Consider the following 22,173-nt stretch of genomic DNA (forward strand, 5'->3'; position numbering starts at 1 on the left):
CACCCATGAGATCCCAGCCTTGTTGCCTGGTATCTTGGGAACTTGCCTACCTGTAGAGCAACAATAATTTAATCCTTTGGGCGGACCACAAGCAGGGTGTTTTGAGTGTGTCCTGGGCATGTTGGGCCTGAGCCAGGCATGGATTCTTTCATCTCTCCCTCCGCCTGTAGAATTTTCTAGAAAAGAGGAGGAGAGACAAGAGCTGACTCCTTGGGATAATAGAATAAGGGGATGGCCTGCTGCCTGTGGGTAGGGAGGAGACCTCAGCGGCTTGTGGTGTGAGTGGCCTTGCAGATGGCCGCAGCTTTGTGAGCATCGCCGGCCTGCAGGAAGACGTGGCAGAGGCCCACTTCTTCCAGTGTGCGCGCTGGTCTTGCTTACTGTGCGGCTCCTGTCAACCTGTGCAGTCGTAACCGCAGAAAACGCTTGACTATAAAGTAAATTCCAAACTCCTTAGCAAGCTGTTCAGAGCCTCTCATAGTCCAGCCCCAACCTGCCTTTCTCCCAGCAAGTAGGTATTGATCTGCAGTTCAGCCAGGTTCCGGTGCCCCGGCCTGCATCTCCACCAGGACCTGCTCTCCCCATGCCCTCCCAGCACATGGCGTGTTCACACCCCGCAGCTGAAACTGTCCCATCTCTCTGCCTGTGCTCTGCCTTTGTTTCGCCTAAGCACCACTTGTACACAGTCAAACACCCAAATGGTGTGGCAGGGGGTTGGAATGGCAGTTCCTTTTCTATCTGATGGGAATACGTTCCCTCCTTCTGGGCCCAGCTCAAATAACCCCTCTTCACCCTTTCCAGGTTGGATGTGATTTGGGGTCTGAGATCTTACACTGTGGCCTGTTCCCAGAAGTGGTGTTTGCCGATGTGGCTTTTTCCCTCAGAGACTGAGAAACTTGATTTTGGTTGTCTCGGTGGCTTTCGTATTTTCCCCCATGGGTATGGAGGGGCTTGGAAAATGCAAGGGGAGGGGTTGGGGCCCTGCTGTCTACCTGAAGCATTTGACTGTTGTTGGACTCAGTGACTGTCAGTGCTGCTTGAAAGCAGTTGGCAATCAGGATAGAATTAAACTCACCAGTCTGATTTCTATTCTGAAGTAGACACTAGGTGGTAGATGCTAACATTCCCTGGCATTTTCCTAGTGTGTTTGAGGCACCTGAACCTTATTTCCTTTCTCTGAGAGAAAGTCTGGAACAGATTACTGGCCAGCCTTCCTCAGCCCGCGCTGGTGCTCGGTGGGAGTCAGCCTACTCTGTGGGGTGCTGGGATCCTTGTTCACCGCGAACCAGGACCCCAGTCTCCCCACAGCACCTGTCTCAAAGGAGCAGTGAGGCCGTGGCTTTTGAATAAAGGATTACTGGTTCATTTTTGAGAAATTGGGAAGGAGGGTCGGGAATTGTCACATGTGTCCAGGCAGTAACATAGTGACACTGCAGGAGCCTGGACTGGGCTCTGCTGGGCCCTGAGGCTTCCCCACCAGCCGCAGCTGTTCCTTTACTTTTTTGGTCCTTCTCTTGTGTAGCGCTCCCCTTCCTTATAGTCTTGGGCTAGTGCCCATAGTCCCGTCTGGGCCTCTGGGCCTCATCTGAGAGCAGGTGCTATACTAGGTGTGCTCCCTACCTGGGGCCTCTGTTACATGATCCTGTGAGCTCACCTGGGACAGAGCACGATTTTCCACTCCTCCCTCCTTCTCTTCGAAGTGAGCAGGTCAACAAGGCCGGCCTTCGTGTCTTCTTAGGAAGGAGTGTCCCCCTCCCCCACTGTGCCTGTGCCAGGAGATGATGGAGCTGGTTCAGTGCAGATGCAAAGTTTGTCATTGATGTGAAGCCCTTCTTGTAGTGCGTTCTAGACCTGGAGGGAAACCAGGCCAGAGAACCAGGCTTTCTGATTTCTGGGTCAGGTACTCCTCTCCATCCTGTCCCTTGAGAGCAAACGCACATACACTTGCTCTGGAGTAACCGCAGAATAGCCCAGAGCCTTTCCCCTATATGCGTGGCCATTTGCCACTCTCTTCCAGGCTTGACTTCCAGGCCCCCTGCTGAACCTCTACCTGGGCTGCCTCAGCGGCCTTTTGGACGCCTGGGGCTCATTTCTACACCACTTCTCCCGAGGTCCATTGTTGGCTACTGCGGTGTTTTCTCAAGTGTGTTCTGCAAGGTAGAACTAGTTATTAACTAAGACAAGGCTTCCATTGCCAAAGACAGCTAAGACAGCTAAGAAGTGCCTTGTTAAATATTATAGTTCAACAGGCTGCTTTCCTGACGGATTTCCCAGGGCCTTTAATATGCTAATATGCATTATGAATTTTGCATTAATGTGCAAAAAAGGAAATTATAAGGACTGCAGAGCCTATCAGCGAGGCCCAGAGCAGCAACCGAAAGCCTGAAGGCAAAGGCTGCTTGTAAAATTCTTTTTTTGTTGTTGTTTTTTTTTAATCCTAGTCATCTCTCTATGCAAACTGTTTCACTCATTTTCTTTTTTCCTTTTCTTCACCACCCGCCTCCCCGCCACCCACCCCCACCCCAAACTAAAAAATAAGTCATGGTGAATGAATACACAGAATATCCAATTGACCTGAGTGTGAGTTCAGTGACGTCCGTAGTTCATGTTCTTGCCCCACCATCACCCTGTCCAGCCAAAGACCTCGTCTTTGTTTCTGCAGAATCAAAATTGCCTCCATTAAACAACTCCCCTTCCCCTCCCCCACCTTGGCACCTACCATTCTACTTTTTTTTAAAAAAATTTATTTATTTATGCACATAAGAACTAGGGTATAAGCCAGAGGTGCAAGGGGTGAGAGGATTCACCAGAGACAGAGTGGGGAACAGAACAGGCAGACTGACTGATATACACTGCTGAGGGGAGCAGTGGGTGAGACAGGAGAGGTCTGCTGCACCGTGTGGGTAGCTCCCTTGCCGGCCAGGGATCAAGCTTCTGCTGCAGAGGCTGTGGATAGTTTCACAGTGCTATGCTTAACCCCTTACACCACCAGGGAGGCCCCATTCCACTTTCTGTTTCTGTGGTTTTGATGACTCCAGGTACCTCGCATACAAGTGGAGTCATACAGCCCTTGTTTTTCTGTTTGGCTTATTTTACCCAGTGTCATGACCTCAAGGTTCACCCACGTGGTAGTGTGTGTCAGGTTTCCCTTCCTTTTGAAGGCCGAGTAATATTCCACTATGGGGGGTCACCTTGTGCTTGTCTATTCATCCACGCATGGATGCTTGAGTTGCTTCTAGTCTCCTTCTTTGGACCAGCCCTCAGGATCTTCTAAGGCAGAGTCACTGGGAGAGAGACAAAGACTAGATATCTCTCTGGTCCCCTCCTCTGCCTCACTTCCTAGCTGCCTGCTTCAACTGCTCTTGCCCTCTCTTGGGGGGCACTCCCAGGACCATCTTGGTGCATATCGTTTACTCAAGTCTCTTCTTTAAGCCCCTTATCTTATACTTCCTTCTCCCCACTATATTTTCCTCTCTATCCTCGTGCTTGACCCCAAGTGGGTGCTCCCTGCAGGCAGGTTGAAGAGGATTTGGCCCAAAACATGGTTGGTGTGGCCTCGGTGGACCCAGAGGGGTCTTGACGGGCTACCTGCCTTTGTCCCCAAACACGTCAGTAAGTGGTGCCCACCTTTGAGTTGACCACACTCTGAGACTCCTGAGGTGTCCTTTTGTTTTCCGTAGCAGCCTGATGTGTTTGGGTTTAGTAAATTACTCTGATGACCTCACCCCTGATTTAAAAGGGGGAGGTAAGAAATCCACCCTAAATCCCCCTTGTCCATCTGTGTGAGCTGACTGAGGAGTGGGTCTGTAAGGACAATGCCTCGTGATGCCTTCACAGATAAAGCGTGGCTGGGAAGGGGATGGCCATTGTTGGTTAATGTTAAGGAAGTGGCTCCAGGTCTCAGAGTTGGGATCCTGACACCATCACCTGCTTGGCTGGCTCTGAAACCCTGGCACCTCGTGGGCATCCCAAGTAACCACAGACGACTCCCTGACTTGCTAATATGGTTATTAGCAAGTGCTGGGGCTGGCAGGGGCTTTATTTAGAGCTTCTCCAAACTGAGTGGTGATCAGAGTTATCTGGGGAGTTGAAAAATGAATTTTGAATGAATCTATGCTGGACTGATGCCTGGATTGATATTTTTAAACATTTCCCAGGTGATTCTGATAATCAGCCAGTGTTGTGATCCTCCTTCATTTTCCAGTTGAGGACACTGGGGACCAGAGACAAGATGCCACAGGCAAGCCCCCTGGGCCCCAGCTCCTTGCTATGTGTTTTCTCCCATGGCCACCGCTGCTTGTGTGGCTCTTTGGCTTCTCCTGCAGGAAAGCCTTTGATGGGGAGAAGGCAGAGACAGCCCCACAGTCCTTCCCCAAGATGGGACTTGCCCCTGGGAAGGGACTAGCCTGCCCAGGTGAGGCCTCCAGGGATGGGCTGCCTCTGCTCTGCTTGTGGCTCTGCAGCTCACATGCTAGGCTTGAGCAATACATCAAAATGTGAACTTTTTTTTTTTTTTAAAGATTTATTTCTTTATGCATACAAGAACTGGGGTGCGGGCCAGAGGTGTGGGGGGGTGAGAGGATTCACCAGAGACAGAGTGGGGAACAGAACAGGCAGACTGACTGAAATACACTGCTGAGGGGAGCAGCAGGTGAGCCAGGAGAGGTCTGCTGCACCATGAGGGTAGCTCCCTGGCCAGGACTCGAACTCATGCTGCAGAGACTGTGGACAGCTTCATAGATTGCATCTTAACCCCTTGTGCCACCAGGGAGGCCCCAAAATGTGAACTTTTTATAGGGAAAGATCTAGATTAGGTGTGTGGGAGGGCCAGGTCCCTACAGAAAGACTGCTCATATTTAATGGGGGTGAGTAGGAGACAGAAAGCAGCCTCATCCCAGCTGGTTTCCTAAGTTGCCTGCATTTGTCCATTCATTCATTCATTCATTCATTCAGTTAGTATTTGTTGGATCCCCTGTGAGCTGGACACCATTCTGGGGGTGTATGCTGTAGGATGACTCCCCCACCTCCGCAGAGCGATCCCTTTGCAGAGTTACATACTAGAGCTGGGATACCCAGACTCTTGACGGGTTCTTTGTTGTTTTCAATAATAGTTATAGCAAAAGGCGTGGGTTTTCTCATTTTATTTACTCAGCCATTCTCTCAAAGGAGGAAATTGAAGTTCGGAAAGTGACCATCTTGCCAGGGTCACAGCATAGGTGGTGGAATCTGTGTTTAGCCCTGTACCCTGATCACAGAGTTGGAAACTGGACTCTCCTTGTACGTCTGCCTGCACTAAGCTCTTGCTTTCCAGCAGGGCAATAAGAAAAAAACTGGCATAACACAAAATTTTATTTGCCCTAAAACTTGCACGATATCGATTGTCATTTAGCATGTGGTGCTGCATAGCCTTTGCTGACTCGGAGGAAGCAGCTCTGCTCTTCCAGAGTGAGCCTCTGTGTGTCTCCCACTTTGCATGGTCCCCAGCAGGGTGCCAGGGAGCAACGGGCTGTTCCTGGCACCAGCCAGGTGCCCTCTGGGTAGGTGGATCAGTTGCTTCTCCTTCCCTTGGTCTTGCATCCTTCATTATTAAGCTCCTGCAAATCATTTTTGAAAATGAAGGGTTATAATAGAAAATAATTAAAAGTACAGGGACACTGGCCCCATCTATCCCCACTGGGTCCTCTTCTGGGAATGTGGCATCCAGGTGCCCTGTGGCGCCTCTGCCTAGGCCTGGGATGTTTTCATTGGTGATAGGAAAAGAGGTAGAGCAGTGAGTCATTAGTAAAGTGAAATTTAATTTAAAGTAGTTTTTTCATTAGAGGTAGTGTTTGCTTTTTTTTTAAGCATTAAAATTATCCTTTCTCTGCAGAAACGATGATTATCATAGTGGGTGATGGTGTTTTTTTATATTGCTACTGTTTCATGTCCTTTCTTGGTAAAATAAAAAGCTGGCAATGATGTGCCCATTGTCTTTGTGGTTTTACTAGCTGTTGAAAGCCAAAATCTCCTGATTTAAAAGTTACTTGCATCTAAAAAAAAATGCCTCCACAGCAATGTCTAGACTGTTAGGTCATAGTTGGAGCCTGTGTGGGTACCGTGTGGTACCGTGGCCTATAAGGTGGACACAGGTGACACCTACTCTCGTGTCTAGTGGATGAGAGATGCAGAAAGGAGACAGGAGTATACATAAGCATTTAAGAACAAGGCCATTTACATTTAAGTGCTGACTTGAAAAGACAAAATGTAGAAAGTATTTAGAGTTGTTGAGGGGGTGAGGGCTGGACTATTCTGGGGAGATTTCCTGGTAGGAACCGAACAGGAGCTTTCAGGACATGGAGGTTTTGGATGAATGAGGACAGAAGACATCAACACTGGTCTGGAAGCCATAGGACAACACTGCTGCTGACATTTCACTAGGTGACTTTATTAGGGGTCTTCACAGACATTGATTTGTTGCAGCACCATTATTTTTAGTTGAGGAACCCAGAGAGGTTAGGGGATTCATCAAAGGTCACACAGCGTGCCAGTGGCAGGGCAGGTCTTCCTGCTTCAAATCCTGCCCCCCTCCATCTTTTCCCCGCCTTTGTGGGCATAATGAAGTGATGTGACTGTGTGTATGTGGGGGAAGAAGAGGGGAGGGAGAAAGAGAATAAAGGCTTTTCTTAAGAATTCCTGTTATAATAAAAATCAATTGTTTTCCCTCACTCTCTGGTCTTTCTTTCCTTCTTCACCATCCTTGTTAACGCCCCCTCTTTTCTTGTTTTCTCGCCCTCTCAAGACACGAATGCAGAGTTTGAATCCAGATCCCAAAGCCCAGTACACAAGTATCTATGGAGCCCTCAAGAAAATCATGCAGACTGAAGGCTTCTGGAGGCCCTTGCGAGGCCTCAACGTGATGATGATGGGCGCCGGGCCGGCCCACGCCATGTATTTTGCCTGCTATGAAAACATGAAAAGAACTTTAAATGCCGTTTTCCACCATCAAGGAAACAGCCACCTAGCCAATGGTATTTTGAAAGCATTTGTCTGGAGTTAAAAAGTTCTCTCCTTCAACAGACCTTTCCCCAGGGTTCTCTTCCCTGTGACCCAGCAGCCTGACGCCTCATCTCTGCCACGCTTGCTTATGAATAAAGAACTCTAGAGTCGTGTGTGCCCGCACACCCAAGCACACACGCGCATGCACACGCGTGCGCACACACATACACACACACACAGAGTCCTTTTTCCGTTCCCCTCCTTTGTTTTCTGAAGCCTGGGGAAAGTCGGTGACAGAGGTGTTTCTGTTTTTATTGTTGTGTGGGTTTTTCATTTTGTTTTTTAAACATTCCAAAGCCATTAATGATCAGATCTAGGAAAACAAAAACCCTGAATAGAAACAAAACTTTTGAATGCTGGATTCCAAAAAAAGTTTGATCTGGACAGCTTCTTTGAGACTATTTAAAAACTGGTTCAACAGGTCTCTACAACGTCAAGATCTAACTAAGCTTTAAAAGGTCAAGAAGTTTTATGGCTGACAAAGGATTTGCACCAGCGCAGATGGCCTTTCCCACCTTAAGCTTCTGGGGGTTTGGGAATTGCACCCCATTTCTGTTCTGTCTGAGTTGCATCTCTGCGAGCAAGGGCTGAAGTAGTTTCCTTTGGTTGTTGCAAGGGGAGGTGGGAGGGGCCTGAGTTTGTGGGCAGCCCTTGCACAGGCCTGTGTTACTGGCTTGGTTGAAGGGTGGGTTTTGCTTGTGATGTGGGTTTGACTGTCAGGTTTTCTCTGAGTATGAATGGGACTGTGGATAGCAGCATAAGGTGCACCTACTTCAAGATTAATCAGTCTTCTACCAGCAGGGCTAGATGTGAGCTGCAGTAACTTTCCCTTCCTGGTCTCAGAACCCGAGAGCACCCCGCCATCCTAAAGCCTTGGTAATAGCTTCCCCTGGCTGGTTCGCAGACCTTTGTTTTACTTATTAAAAACTGGCCTCTAGTTGCATTTATTGAGATGGCCATGTAGACCCATGCTCTGATGCACCCCGAGTCTGTGGCCTTGGGGGGCCCTCTTGCTGAAATTGTCTTATGTAATGGTTTCGCTTGATCACTAAACCTCTTGAAGGGAATTTAACCGAACCCAATTTATTTCAAGTTCTGCCCAGTGCTGTCACTGCTGTGTTTTGTGTGCCGGGTGCTTTTTGACCTTTGGATAAATGTGCGTGGAGGAAGGAAGGGAAGTATATGCATTTCTGAAGGCTCATCCGGTGTCCGTCAGTCCTCCACTTTCCAGAGGTTATTTTAATAATGGGCAGTGTCACCTGCAGAGGGAGAACAACCAAAGCCAAAAGCAAAATTCCAGTCTGATTCAGTCTTTGAAAGTTCCTGGTTTTGGAAATCAGACAGGATGAGCCCCTCAGAGGGGTCCGCCAGCTCCGAGACCAGCTTTACAGACTAACCCTGGACATGCCACATGCAGATTTTCCTGAGCCTTCCCCTGCCCTTGCCTGTTTTCTTAAAAATGCCTCAATTTAACTAGGGATTTTCTTAAAGATTTCTGACATTAACCCTTTTCGCTGTGTACATGACCTTATCCCCTTCGAATGCTCCAGCTTACGGGCAGAGGGAGTTGATCTGTAGACAAAGGCCAGGGACAAGAGAGAATTAAATCTATATAGTGGAAAAAGCCATCAGGTGTGTTTTCCGAGCACCATCAATGTTGGCCGGTCTAACCTTTTCACAGGGTTGTCTACAGGAAAGGAAGTGAGGTTGCTGCAAGATTAAAATGTGAATAACTCTGTCTGTGTTACCCCCTCATTTTTATCTAACATTTCCATGATCATTTGAGGATTGTAAGAGTCAATGCTTATCTGGGAGGAGTTAGTAGTAAATTTTCATTCTTAGAAAACTATATCCAGGATTCCATCTGGTTTTAGGTTCCAGGAGCTTCCTGAGATCAACCAATCCCACCCAGAAGGTAATTTTTTGGAGTTTGTTTTGCAGGGATAGCTGGGAGTATGGCCACCCTGCTCCACGATGCGGTAATGAATCCAGCGGAAGGTAATGTTTCATCGTCCCAGGGAGTGGCAATCGGGTTGTGCAAAGGGGCAGGAGAAAATGTGGCTGGAGGTGTGGGGGGCACAGAGGGTCAGACAGGTGACGCCTGGCTCCCAGAAGAAGCAGAATTCTTTAGCACCTTGTTAGAGACCTGGAGAAGGAGTGCAGGCATTTGAACTACATGGTATTCCTGTTATCTCTAACAGTGTGATTCCACGTAACGGCAACATTCCTGGGAGCATGTTAGAAGTGCTGATTCCTAGGTCCCACACTAAGGTCAAAATCTCTGGGGATAGAGACAGGGAATCTGTTAATGAGCTCTCCTTGTGATTCTCTTGCACACTTTTTTCAGTGCTCTAAAACCTGTGCTCCCGCACACACAGACCCACAGACACATAAACACACACCTTTCCTCTGGCCCGTAGGAATCTTTATCAGCCCTAGACAAATTTAGGGGAACCCACCAAAGGCCATTTATTAGGACTTATGTTCAATTTGCTTTTTTAAAACATAAGGTTATTGTGGGAAATTTCAAGCATATGCAAATATAGAGGAGATATTCTTTTGACCCTCTGTGTAACCCTCACTGCACTTCAAAGATTCACATTTGGCCATACTGTTTCATCCTGCCTTTTCTTTTTTCTTTTGACTTGGGAACATTGTAAAAACAATTCCTAGCTGAACAGATTGGAATTCTGTCAGCTTTTTCTATGTCCTGGTGTCCTTAGGTGACTCGGTCTGAATAGTGAGGGCCTATAGGCCTGGGCATACTCTCCACCAGGTGTCTTTATGTGAGGTGGGGGACTCTACATCCCTCCCCACCTGAAAGGGGTCCTTGCAGACGGAAACTCGAAGGTAAAAATTGCAACATATTAGTTTGAGTTTGTTATACTTCTCTGTGTTTTGTCTTTTAAAGTTTCTTATTTGTTCTCAGCTGTTTCCATAGCCCCATAGACTGGGGACTTGTGACTGGGACTTGTTCTGATATTTAAGGATGTGATGTGTCAAATTAGGAGGTGGGGTTTTCTTTTTTTTAAGGGAGGGAGGAGGGGTTCATGCAGACACTTGGTCAGTGAACAGTTAGTTAACATGTCTCCCATGGCAAAAGTATTTATATTTTTTAAAGAGAAAAAATGAGACTCAATTCTGTCCTCTTTGTATTGTACTAATTTAAGGACTTCATTTCTTTAAAAGTAACGCATATTATTGGAGTTTATCTGGCAATGCATGAGGACAATTTAAACTCTGTCTGAGGGACCATAGTTGGCCCCCATTTGCCACCTGTCCTGTAAACCATCAGTTACTTTCGTGTTAACAGAGCTAGGAACTTAATTGGAGTTCATCATTAAACTTGGACTGACATAATTCTAGTGTCTCTTCCAAGAATACTGTGACACTGACATTAAAAATACTCAGAAGCACAGGCCACTGGGAACTAAGGACAGAACCCTTGCACTGGGAACTGAGGGGGCAGTGGGTCGGGGGCCAGGATTAGGTTGGCAGCCACTTCTGCCCAGTGCAGCCAGTATCTTGGGGATGAGATCAGTGAATCTAAGTGGCTGCCTGCTTCCTGGTGTAGGAACCACCTTAAATAAGATTCAGGCAGGAGAAACTTCATGAACTAGCCGCTTTCCTGGCCCTAAGTCTGGAGCCACGTTTTTAATAGGATTGCCTGGAGCTGGCCCTCCGTGGCTTCTCAGGCTGGGCTGTGTGTGTGCTGGCTCTTTGTGACTTGTTACCGGTGTGTCTAAACTCGCTTGTTTCTCTTTATGGCTTGGCTTCCTATTTCACTCCGACCCGGGGTGGGGCCAAACCCAACCAACTGCCCGTCTGGCCTGCCCTGCCCTGCCTGTGGACAACAGTTGTGAAGCAGCGCTTGCAGATGTACAACTCGCCACACCAGTCGGCCCTCAGCTGTATCTGGACGGTCTGGAGGACCGAGGGCCTGAGGGCCTTCTACCGGAGCTACACCACGCAGCTGACCATGAACATCCCCTTCCAGTCCATCCACTTCATCACCTACGAATTCCTGCAGGAGCAGGTCAACCCTCACCGGGGCTACAACCCTCAGTCCCACATCATCTCAGGTGGGCTGGCTGGGGCCCTGGCCGCAGCCACCACCACCCCACTGGACGTCTGTAAAACCCTTCTCAACACACAGGAGAACATGGCCCTCAACCTGGCCAACATCAGCGGCCGGCTGTCAGGCATGGCCAACGCTTTCCGGATGGTGTACCAGCTCAACGGCCTGGCCGGCTACTTCAAGGGCATGCAGGCCCGAGTGATCTACCAGATGCCCTCCACTGCCATCTCCTGGTCTGTCTATGAGTTTTTCAAGTACTTCCTTACCAAGCGCGAGCTGGAAAATCGAACTCCATACTAAAGGAGCAGGCTGTGGGAAGTGATTCCGGAGTCTTTCGTTTTCAAAAGGCTTTCCCTGCCTGCTTCCATTCCTGGCCCTCACACCAAGATTGTGTTTGCAGGGTGGGCCTTCACTCTCGACGCCCTAGAGAGAGAGGAGGACAGGACAGCTGCTCTCCAAGAAGGCCGTCCACAGGCACATCCGAGGTGGTGGTAGGTGGGGAAGGACTTTGGAAGGGGAACGAGAAATTGCTTTTTCTCTTCCTCCCCTAAGAGGAATGTAGCTTTTCTGCTTCACTGGAACAGTCTCCTCCCTAGAATCATAGATCACGTGGGAGGGCAGAAAATGTGCGTGACTGAAAACATTAAAGAAAAGAAGTGTATGTATATAAAAGTTCCAGTACACAGTGTAAAATAGATGGATAATGTTTATCCTTTATTTTTCTACATAGATGTTTTTGGATTTGTGTGTGTGACTGTGTGTGTGTACAACTAAGTGTTACAGCTGGAAATAGAAAGCTGATTTAAAAAAAAAAAGATGCAGAGGGCTGTATCTTTCCACAGGGGAGGTAATAAAAAGCTCTGAAGTAATCAACTGCTGAATATGGCCTAAAATTGTGTTGAGCCCCTGGTGGAAGTTTGACTTGAATGTAAAATAATAAAGTTTTTATTTTGAATTTCTCTTTTCATGGGGGACCAAAAGGTACGTTGAACAACAACAAAAAAAATAATTTACTACTAGCCACTTTTTTCCAATTGTTTGGTCTTACCTTCATGTGCCTTTTCCCTTACGCTCCTAAAAATCCCAGAACCATCTGCCCGGGGTAGTTTCTCTTGCTGTATGTAAGCCACATGCTGGGTGGCAGGGTCACCTACTGGGCGGTTTGGTTTTCTTTCCTTGTGAATGACAGGAGTATGTGCTCCCAGGGTCAGCACTTACAAGCCCTGGAGTGCCAGTGTTGGGCCACTTAGGGGCAGGTCGTTGGGATTAAGCCCACCTTGATCTAGGACTTCATTCATCAACCTTTTATGCAGGCACTTCAGGTATTCTTGACTATATTGACTAAATCTCTTGACCTCCTGTTTTCATGTTCAGTTTTAGGGATTTTAAAAAAAAACAACAACCTAGCAAGTGTGTCTATGGCATTTGTGTCTCCCCTGCCTGCCATTAATTCCTTTCAGAGGTTCACAACGCACGGCAACAGGAGCCAGGTTCTGGAGCCAGCCGGCTGCTGAATCAGATCCTAAGGCACAAGTCGGGTGCCTCTCCAGCGCCATCCTTGGCCTTGCCTGGTCTGCTGAGGATGGAGGGCTGAGCCACCTTTTTCTCTGGATTGGTGTGCTGGAGCTAGATTACCACTAAGAAAATGCAAACCTGTTTCCGCCAGCCTCACCCTTCGACTGATTCCCAGACCCCTCTTCAAGACCGGATGGCTTCACAGTTTCCTTTTGGAGCCTTTTTAAATGAGCAGGAAGCATGTGTGTGTTTTCATTTTGGAAGGCCTGGTCCCGACCTTGGCCATGACCTCAGGCAAGATGAATGTCATGCAGCTCGCTGTGGTGCACACTGAGCTCTTGGATGCTGTTACCTCCTGGGAAGAACTCAGGTGGCCCTGGACAGTTCTCAGCTGGGGCCCTGCACTCAGTGCCTCCAGCTGTGCTTTCTGGTCAGAGAGGAGTATTGCCTCAGTCAGCTTCCACGAGCACCCTGTGAGTGAGCCCCTGCTTTGGAGTTGGGGGCACATCCACTGGTGTCCCACTAGGGGGTGCACAAAGCCCGTGGAGATCATGCACTATTAGAAGTGTTTACATCTCTTCATGTGCCTGCCTTACTGTTCAGTTCTGTGAATGGAAGGAAATACTAGATCAAATTCTGAAAAAATTAGTCACCCCTTTTTATCCACTTACAATATATCACACTGCTTGAAAATGTTCCTTATAGCACTATTTTTTTTTCTACGATATTTAGAAAAGCTGTCCACCTCCCTAGGAAAGTTCATTGTGGAGGGAGGCCAAATGGAAAGGTGGGAAGCGATTGGGAGAGTCCCTTGGCTGCTCCTGAAAGTCTGGGATTAGCTGGAAATGCTTTCCCCACTGGGTCATCCTGAGCTGAATGAGCCGTGTTACTGAAAAAGCTCTGAAAGTTGTGAAGCACTAAACTATAAGTGGTCATTCATTTTGCGGGAAATGACTTCCCCTGGCCCTGAGCTCCAGTCTCTGCTGTTGCCCCATGCAGATTGCAGTCCAGCTGCTTGTGGCTGACTTTGCAAAGTTCTGAACAGGAAAATGTTCTCCCCACTCCCCAGGCCTGACATAATCATGGCATGTGTCCTTGGTCCTTGGGAGTGGTGTCTGTAGCCAGACAGAGCCACTGGAGTATGGTCCTCACACGTGAGGTGTGTGCATGCTTGCACACATGTGTGAGCTCTTCTCAGACCACTATTTGAGATGCAACCACTTGTACATCAGTTTTACTTTACCTCTCTTTTTTCTTTTTGTCTTTTTGCTTTCATGCTTATTTATTTTTGTTAGAATTGATTTTCCCAAATGGGATGAATCTTCAGCCCATGCCTATTTTTTTCTTAACTTTGGAGTGAATCCAGCCATTTGCCTGGACTACATGTGTGGGTTTTTTTTTTTTTTAATGTTGGTGTATTATTTCAAATGTTGCCCTCCAAAGTCCCCCTCATCTCTAACACATTAAGCCAAGAAAGTTTTATTTATCTTTATTTAAGAAAGGTTGTGCCTGTTAAATGCGATTGTATTGCTGCTTCCTGCCTGCAAACGCACAATGTATGTTATCAGGGTGAATAAGTCTTATTTCTTAAATACCTCTAGTGAATATCATTGTTTTTGCCTCTCCTTTGTTGCCAACTATTTGAAGAAGGGGAGAAATGTGTGTTTATGAGTGGGGATGTTTCTGATATGCTGCTAAGGCTGTGACATGAGCTAGAGAAAATAAAGCCTCGATCTCTGAAGTGTTGTGATTCTGTGGGGGGAGTATTTAAGAGGTCATGGACAGAAGTTACCTGATTCATGGGCTTTTTTGCCTATTCCAGTCACTCATTAAGGACTGGGACCCACGGTTTTGGTGGAAAGTGCTTTTTCGGCCTCTTGTGAAAGTGGGAGCAGATTCCCTCCTGGGCTGCCGGAACCGCCCATGTTATCACCTAGGCCAGGTGCTGGAGCCTCCTGCTGGCTTTGCTCACAGTGCTGGGGAGGCGTGGGAGTGGGAGGGGTACAGGTTATACCTATGTGGTATTCACAGTCCTGGGGCCCGCTAGGGTGATGTCCTCGCTTGTGTGTGTGTGTGTGTGTGTGTGTGTTCGCGCGCACGCGCATATACACACGCACACACACAGTGGAGGTTCTGGAGCCCTAAACATGGAATACTCAGAGGGTGGTCCTTCCAACAGGTCACAGCTTGAGCCAGAGAACTAAACCTTTTGGGGAGGTGGGGGTGGGGGTGGTCCTGGTTTCCTTTGGGAAATCAGGGGTAACACCTTCACAGGGTCCCGCAGGTCAGAGGTGCTATCTCCACGCTGACCACTGAAAGCCTCGGGGGTGGAGAGTCTATGCAAGTGGGCTCTGAGGACCAGCCATGCATGGGCCAGGGTGCCAACAGGGGATACGGATGCTAATGAAATACTGTGCCTCTCAGAGGTGGCACGAAGTTGCAGTTGCGTCCCTTCTTCTGTGGGTGTCCGGCCTGGAGGTCCTGTTTCAGCACACATGGATCTGGTCAGTCAGTGCTGGCAAGCCTGGTGCCGTGGGGGGAAAGCCAGTGGAGAGGTGGTTCCCACCCGGTTGGGCCCTATAGCCTAAAAAAGGAGTTCAGGGAAGACATGATCTTAGTGCAACCAAATCTACCCTGCCTAGTCTGTTGAGGCCACGCTGTCCGGCCAGTGCTTGGGACCTGCCTCAGTGATGTTCAGCATTCAGTGGTGTCTTGCTGGACATGAGCTTGAAATCAGGGAAGGTGGGAATATCTACCGCACAGAAAGAAGCAGGTGTCCTACATCAGGACTTTTAAAGAGCTGATTCCCCAGTCTACCCTCCTTGGGCTGTGGCAGGTGTTTGCTGATAGGAGGATTCGCTACATGAGTGCCTCCTCTTCAACTCAGGGTCCCCTCCCGTGTCCATTCCCTGAGTTCCCCTTGTGATGAGGCCAGCTGTCTCTTCGGAGCCCTCTCCAGCACGTCCTCACCCCTCAAGTTCCAGCCCTGGAGCAGCAGTGAGGGGAGATACCCCTTCCTCCTCTCTATGTGGGCTCCCAGCACCTCCTGTTGGTTGATCCCCTCTCAGGAGACTCCACTCCTCCCTACAGGAGTGGCCTTCAGGGGACACCAGAGAAGAACAGGAAAAGCCCCCTGTTGCACAAGGAAGACACCAGCAGGGAGGGAGTGAGTGACTTTTGAGAAGGTTGTCTCTGGTGCCAGGCAGAGTGCAGGAGCGGCCTGAGAGTGATGAGAACATTTGGGAAAACAGCTTGATTTGCAGACATCAGGCCTTATAGGAGATACCCTTGTGGTGAGCAGCAAACGAGCTTTAACTTCCATCTCAGGTTATGATCCATCATGAAGGATTGTTGAGCCATGAAGAGAGCTTGGTCTGAGGAATAATCGTCTGGCAGAAGTGGACAGGATGACATGGAGACGGAATCATGAGGAGGCCAGGTTGGTTTGTCTCACCAGTGAAATTCACAGGAGGGCTCATGAAGGGAAAGACAAGGGAGACTGTAACTGAAGGAGTATAACCAGTGAGTGCACATGTGGAACCAGCAGAAGTCTGGGTGGGGGAGGGGGACTGGAGGGCAAGATAACAGGTGGTCTGAAAGAAGTGATACGGCAGTGTCTGGAGAACGGTCTGCTTGGGAGGAACAGCAGGTGATGGCAGAGAAGGTACCTCATCTCTGAACCCACTGATCTCTCAGTCCACATTCTCCTTGGCCTGCCCAACACTGGAATGCTGAGTGCTTGGCCAAGAGCGCCCTCTAGCTCCCAGTCTCAGCTTCCATTTCCCTGCCTTCCTCCAGGCTGCCCACCTTGACTAGCCTTTCTGGTTCCCCCAGCAGCTTCAGTTCCTTTCTGCGCCACCTAAGCATGGCTGCTCTGGAAGGTTCTACCTTTGGCTCTCCTATCTGTCTACACCTCGGTGCTGATCTGCCTTAATGGCTTCAATTGGCCCTTCTGAAAAAATAATTCACAAACATGGGCTGTAAGCACCTGACTTTCCTCCTGAGTTCCAGATCTAAATATCGAGGTGCCGACTGAAGATTTCCCAGATCTCTTGTCCCCTCAACCTCAAGAGATGCCCCCCCACCCCAACCCCTGCTTGCAGAGGCTTCCCTTGTCCCTGGCTCATCACCTCCAAGGGCTCCTCCATTCTTACTGACTAAAAATAGGCTCCCCAACATATGCCAATGCTAATTTAGTCTCATGCAAAAGGGGAGCAGGATGGATATATGAGCCCATAGGCTATTCTCATGAGCAGGGCGCTACTGCCTTTCTAGGCCTTTATTCCCATTGGAATGTCCACCCCTTTTCCTAGTGCCTCCCAAGCTCCCCTCTGTCCATCAAAGCTCTGTGCTGAAGGTGCCATTTCCTACCCACAGCAAAGCGCTTCCAGATACTCTTCTCAGAGGTGATCTTGTTCTTCTCGTCAGCACCTGGCCTAGGCTTCTGCTTCTACCTCGCGCTGTCCTTCCCCACAGGCTGCCCAGAACGTGTACCCTTGAGATGTATTCACCTTGTGTTCTACATGGCCCTCCAGCTGACTGCTTTTCCCATTCTGCATAAGAGCACAGTCATTGTTAATTGCAGTTAGCTGACTCTAACTATGGGAATGCATATGGAGATCCCTGCAGGAATGGCAGTATTGGTGCTTGGGAGAAAAGTCAGAATTTAGCTAAGGATTTGGCAGTTATCACAAGGGGTATGATGGACAGTCCAATAAACTCCTCTGTGAGAAGGAAGAATATGAATCCAGATGATACTGATAATGTTTTAGTCTTTGACTCAAGGCAATCAAAGCCTCATCATTGACTTCGAGTCCTCATCAGTTTCTGTTGCTGTCAAGGACTCACTACTGAAAGCTCTTGAAGACATCCAGAGCTACATGAGGGACTATGGATTCTGGTTCTCCGTTATTGTCACATTGGTCGTGGTAGCCTTTAAGAGAAGAGGCGGTTTCAAAAGAAGAAATAGAAATTAGTGCTGAGAGTGCTTGCTCTCATGAGTGTCATGATTCTGGCTGCCTGGTAAATAGTGAAAACACAGCAGTAGATGCTTCTAGCTTAGGTTGACACATAACAAATATATATCCCTATTCACATTTTGAGCTTAATGCAACCAGGTGAGTGAAATATTGGGGCAAGTTTTCTCCCTTTCCTTGATTATATCTGTCTAAAGTTTTGGAATGAAATAATTGCACATTTTAATGAAAATAATTGTGGATATCCACAATCTTTTTTTTTTTTAACTTTTTATTTTATTTATTTATTTTTAGAAGAATTGGGGTATAGGCCAGAGGTGCGAGGCATGAGAGGATTCACCAGAGACAAAGTGGGGAGCAGAACATACTGACTGAAATACACTGCTGAGGGGAGCAGCAGGCAAAACAGAGATCTACTGTGCCATGGTGGTTAGCTCCCTGGCCAGGGATGGAACTCTGGCCTTAGCAGTGATAACACTGAGACTTAAACCCTAGGCTACCACGGAGGCCCCACAATGCCATTTTTCTGTATTTCTGGATTTCATGAAGTTTTAAGGGGCACTGCTTTATAGTAAGCTCTTCAAATATCGAGAGTCCTTAACAATAATAGAAGTTCTGGAGACTCCAGGCAATGCCCAAACTTCGATGGCCTTAGTCACCAGCCTAGACGCTGGTAATATCCAACTGCTAAGAGTTTCCTTTGGTTCTTGCTCTCAGCCTTTTCGTGTTGCAGTGAACTAGGGCTGGGGAGAGCACTCATTCACAGATGTTCTTAGAGTCTTAAGGTTGTGCTGCCTCCCAGTGCCTCCCAATGTCCCCTCTGTCCATCAAAGGTCATGCTTCTTGGGGCCTCCCCAGTGGCGCAATGGTTGAGCGCTGGGTTGCGAAGCTGCCCGCGGCCTCTGTGGCGCTGGTTCGATCCCCGGCTGCTCCCCGGCCACCGGAGGAGGGTCCCACATGGCGCGCAGACCTCTCCTGCCGCCTGCTGCTCCCCTCAGCAGTGTACTTCGGTCCTTCTACCTGCTCTGCTCCCCGCTCTGGCTCTGGTGAATTCTCTCACCCTCCTGTGCTTCTGACTGTACCCAGTGCATGTATAAACAAACAAACAAACAAATAAATAAATAAACATGCCTCTATAAAAAAAAAGGTCATGCTTCTTCTGATTGCTGATTTGACTTAGATCAAACCTTGTTTAATGATGCCGTCTTGAATTTCCATGTTGGCTTCTATAATCTTTTTTTTTTGTTTTTGTGTTTTGTTTTGTTTTAATTTTTTAATTTTATGTATTTTTTACATTTTTCATTTTTGCACAATGTATGCATTTTCATTTTGATTATATTCCCCATACAATTCCCACCACCCTTGTTTTGATCTTACTCCCTTCTCTCCCCCCACCCCCATAGTGTGTCTCTGGTTTATAGTTGCTTGTTGATTTTGATTTTTACTTTATTATAATTAGTCTTTTTCCTGGTCCCTTATTTAAGTTTTCTAAATTCCTGCTATGAGTGAGACCATCCGGTATTTTTCTTTTTCTTTCTGGCTTATTTCGCTGAGCATGATCCCTTCCAGCTCCAAGCATGTTGTTGCAAATTGCATGAGTTTATCTTTTTTGGCTGCTAAGTAATAGTCCGTGTATATGTACCACAGCTTCTTGATCCAGTCGTCTATTTTGGGACATTTGTATAACCCTTTTGTTTTTTTTAAGATCACTAAGTTTCTAAATGCCAAATTTGAAAAGCATACAATTGCCTTACAGTGACATACTAATACATGGAAAATTGTTTGAATTTTCTGTATAATGAAGTAATTTATTTACTTTGTTCTATTTTAACCATTGAGCACACAGTGAATAAAGATCTAGATGTTAGTCCTGGAGATCACTAACTGGTTGAGTGACCTTGAGTGGCCTTGAACATATTATTTAATCTCTATGGTCTATAGTTTCTTTATCAGCAACATGAGAGGGTTGGGTCACAAGCCCTATAAATAGTTCCTCCAGATTTGATAACCTATGTTTATAGTACATGCTATCCAGCCTCTAACCCTGTAATTAAAGTAGGATTACATGCTTTTTATATGAGATTCGGAGAATCTTCACAGATCTTTTAGCCTATCTGTCATAATAATTCATCTTTTTGCTTTACTACCTCTCACATTTCACTTCTACTACTCTGCAAATAAAATATAAAAAAGCAGAAACTTGATAGCATTTCCAACCTCCCCTATCTGAATTAGTGTTCCTGTGAAGACTTTTGTAAGCAGAGATGGTATAAAGCAAAAAAGCAATTACCATTCACTGATATGGAAAATAGCTTTTGAGCACTCCCAAAGTAGTCATAGCAAACAAGGCCATGATTGCACAATGACCTGCATAAAGGCACTCTTGGGGGAGGTGCCTGGATGGGGCATCTATCTCTGCTGGGGCCAGGCTGCCCCAGAACTGCTGCTGTAGCACAGAGGACGCGACTTTGCTTTTCACCTTTTGTCTTAAAAGCAGAAATCCTCTTTGGGTTTCTTTCAGTTGGTGAGAACAGGTACTAATGTAGGTCTTTCATCAGAGTCAAGTGGCACAAAATAAACTTTCAAAAAGCAAGAGATGCTTATATAGGAAAATCCTCTTTAATATGTTTTTAATTGCTACATTCTGTAATTATTGAGGATTTTTTGCATCTATGTTCATGATATATATTGTTCTGCGGTTTTTCTTTCTGGTAATATCTTTGTTTTTGTTTTTTTTTTTTATGTTAGGGTAATACTGCCCTCATGGACTGAATTAGGAAATATTCTCGCTGCTTCTATCTTCTGGAAGAGATTGTGGAGAATCATGTATCATTTCCTCCTTTAATGTTTATTTGAATTTAACTGTAAACTCATCTCGGTCTGGCACTTTGTATTTTAGAATGCTATTAATTATTGTTTTCACTTCCATTTATAGTTTTCTCTTGACTAATTGCTCTAGCTAGGACTTCTGATACTACGTTTAATAGTAGTGGTGAGGATGGATACACTTATCTTGTACTGGATCTTAGTGGAAAGCCTTTTGATTTTCACCATTGAGAATGATACCAGCTGTAGGTTTGTCATATTTGGCTTTTATTATATTAAGGTATGTTCCATTTATCACCAGTTTTTCAAGGTTTTTCATCATAAATGAATGCTGAATCTTTTCAAGTTTTCTTGGCATCTCATGATATGATCATAGAATTTTTACTTTCTTTTTTATTGATGTGATGAATTACATTGATTAACTTTTGGATGTTGAGCCATCTTTATGTTCTTGGTGTAAATCCCACTTGGTCATGATGTATAATCCTTTTAGTGCATTTTATTTGTTCATGAAAGAAAATTATGGTTTGCCTAATATCTTTGCAATTATCTGCAGAATCATCTTTGCTCTTTAGAGATCAAAATTTACCTGAGAGTTTTTTGAGGTAAGCAACACTGGATTTAGGGTGAAGTGATAGCTACCCTATAAATTAGAGCAGGTTTTAGAAGGCTTGTAAATATTGTGTATGTGCATATATGGGCATGTGTGCACGTGTGTGTGGAACATACCTGTAAGGAGGTCATGGTTTAGAGTCAAGGGGTGTTTTGAGGGTTAATATGTAACTTACTGTCTTCACTGGAATGGAACTTATTACTTGTGGAATACAAATTTATACTTGTTTTCTTAGAGCAAGCAATTGTTTTGTCCAGCCAAATCCCTGAGTTTCTATTTCTGGCCAGAAGGTGGCATCTGGCTTTCATTAATACACAGTCACCCACCTCATCTCTCAACTCTTGGGCTGGTAACTCCTCTGTCTTAGCTTCTAAACTCTTATTGTATCAAAATTTCCTCTCCCCTAAATGGCAGCATTTCTAAAGGAAATTGAGTTAAGTTTTTTTTTTTTCCCCTGGGAGACTTTGACTTAACCTTTTTGTGTCTGTAAGTCATATCTGCATTAGGGCATGCACATATGTTTTCTACTATTTTAAATGAATGTTGTGTTGAATATATGCACCATAATTTATGCCTAGGGGTTTTCTCTGAAGCTGAAGGCCACTTGCTGCATCAGGGAGACTTGAAAGTTAAAGCCTCCAGGGTCAACCCAACCTGGGAGGGTGGGGTGGGTGGGCAGGACTGCATGGCCGTTGGCTATATGCCCCAGTTCCCTCAGTAAGGACAATACCAGCCATGCTCTACATGGTTCCCCAGAGAATCGCAGTGGGTTTGGGGTCTTCTTGCTTGTGGTGCCCCCAACTGATAATGCACCCTGGACAGGTTTATCTTCCCTCCTGCCCCTTACATTGCACACTCTCTCTCTTATTTCTTCTTGTTGGCATCATCTTTAAGGAACTACCTGCATGCAGTTCCTTGACTCAGGCTCTGCTTTGGGGGGGACTCAAGCCAAAAACACATGCACCTTTGCTCACTCATGTTTCTAGAAAAACTCGCTCTGCAAGACAGTAAAGTGGCACCAGACCTGCGATACATGCATCAAGTCATCTGTGAGATGAGAGGATAGGGGTTTACTGGGTGCTGGGTGGGTGCAGCAGGTTTTGTGAAGGACAGACTCACCCACCTCCATG

At 46.8% G+C, this 22,173-nt stretch overlaps 1 protein-coding gene across 1 annotated transcript in view; it reads left to right on the top strand.

The window, feature by feature from the left end:
• Window positions 1–11,413, top strand: part of SLC25A37 (solute carrier family 25 member 37) — a gene marked incomplete at both ends in the record, with an annotated part of 33,177 nt that extends 21,764 nt beyond the window's left edge. Inside the window, 3 exons of the mRNA XM_084245704.1 lie at window positions 6,779–7,007; window positions 8,977–9,033; window positions 10,893–11,413. Coding sequence (XP_084101830.1) covers window positions 6,779–7,007; window positions 8,977–9,033; window positions 10,893–11,413 — 807 coding nt within the window. The remainder of the gene's footprint in view (window positions 1–6,778; window positions 7,008–8,976; window positions 9,034–10,892) is intronic.
• Window positions 11,414–22,173: the final 10,760 nt, after the last annotated feature.

Source organism: Talpa europaea, assembly GCF_964194135.1.
Source record: "Talpa europaea genome assembly, chromosome: 10".
NCBI classification, from domain to species: Eukaryota; Metazoa; Chordata; class Mammalia; order Eulipotyphla; family Talpidae; genus Talpa; species Talpa europaea.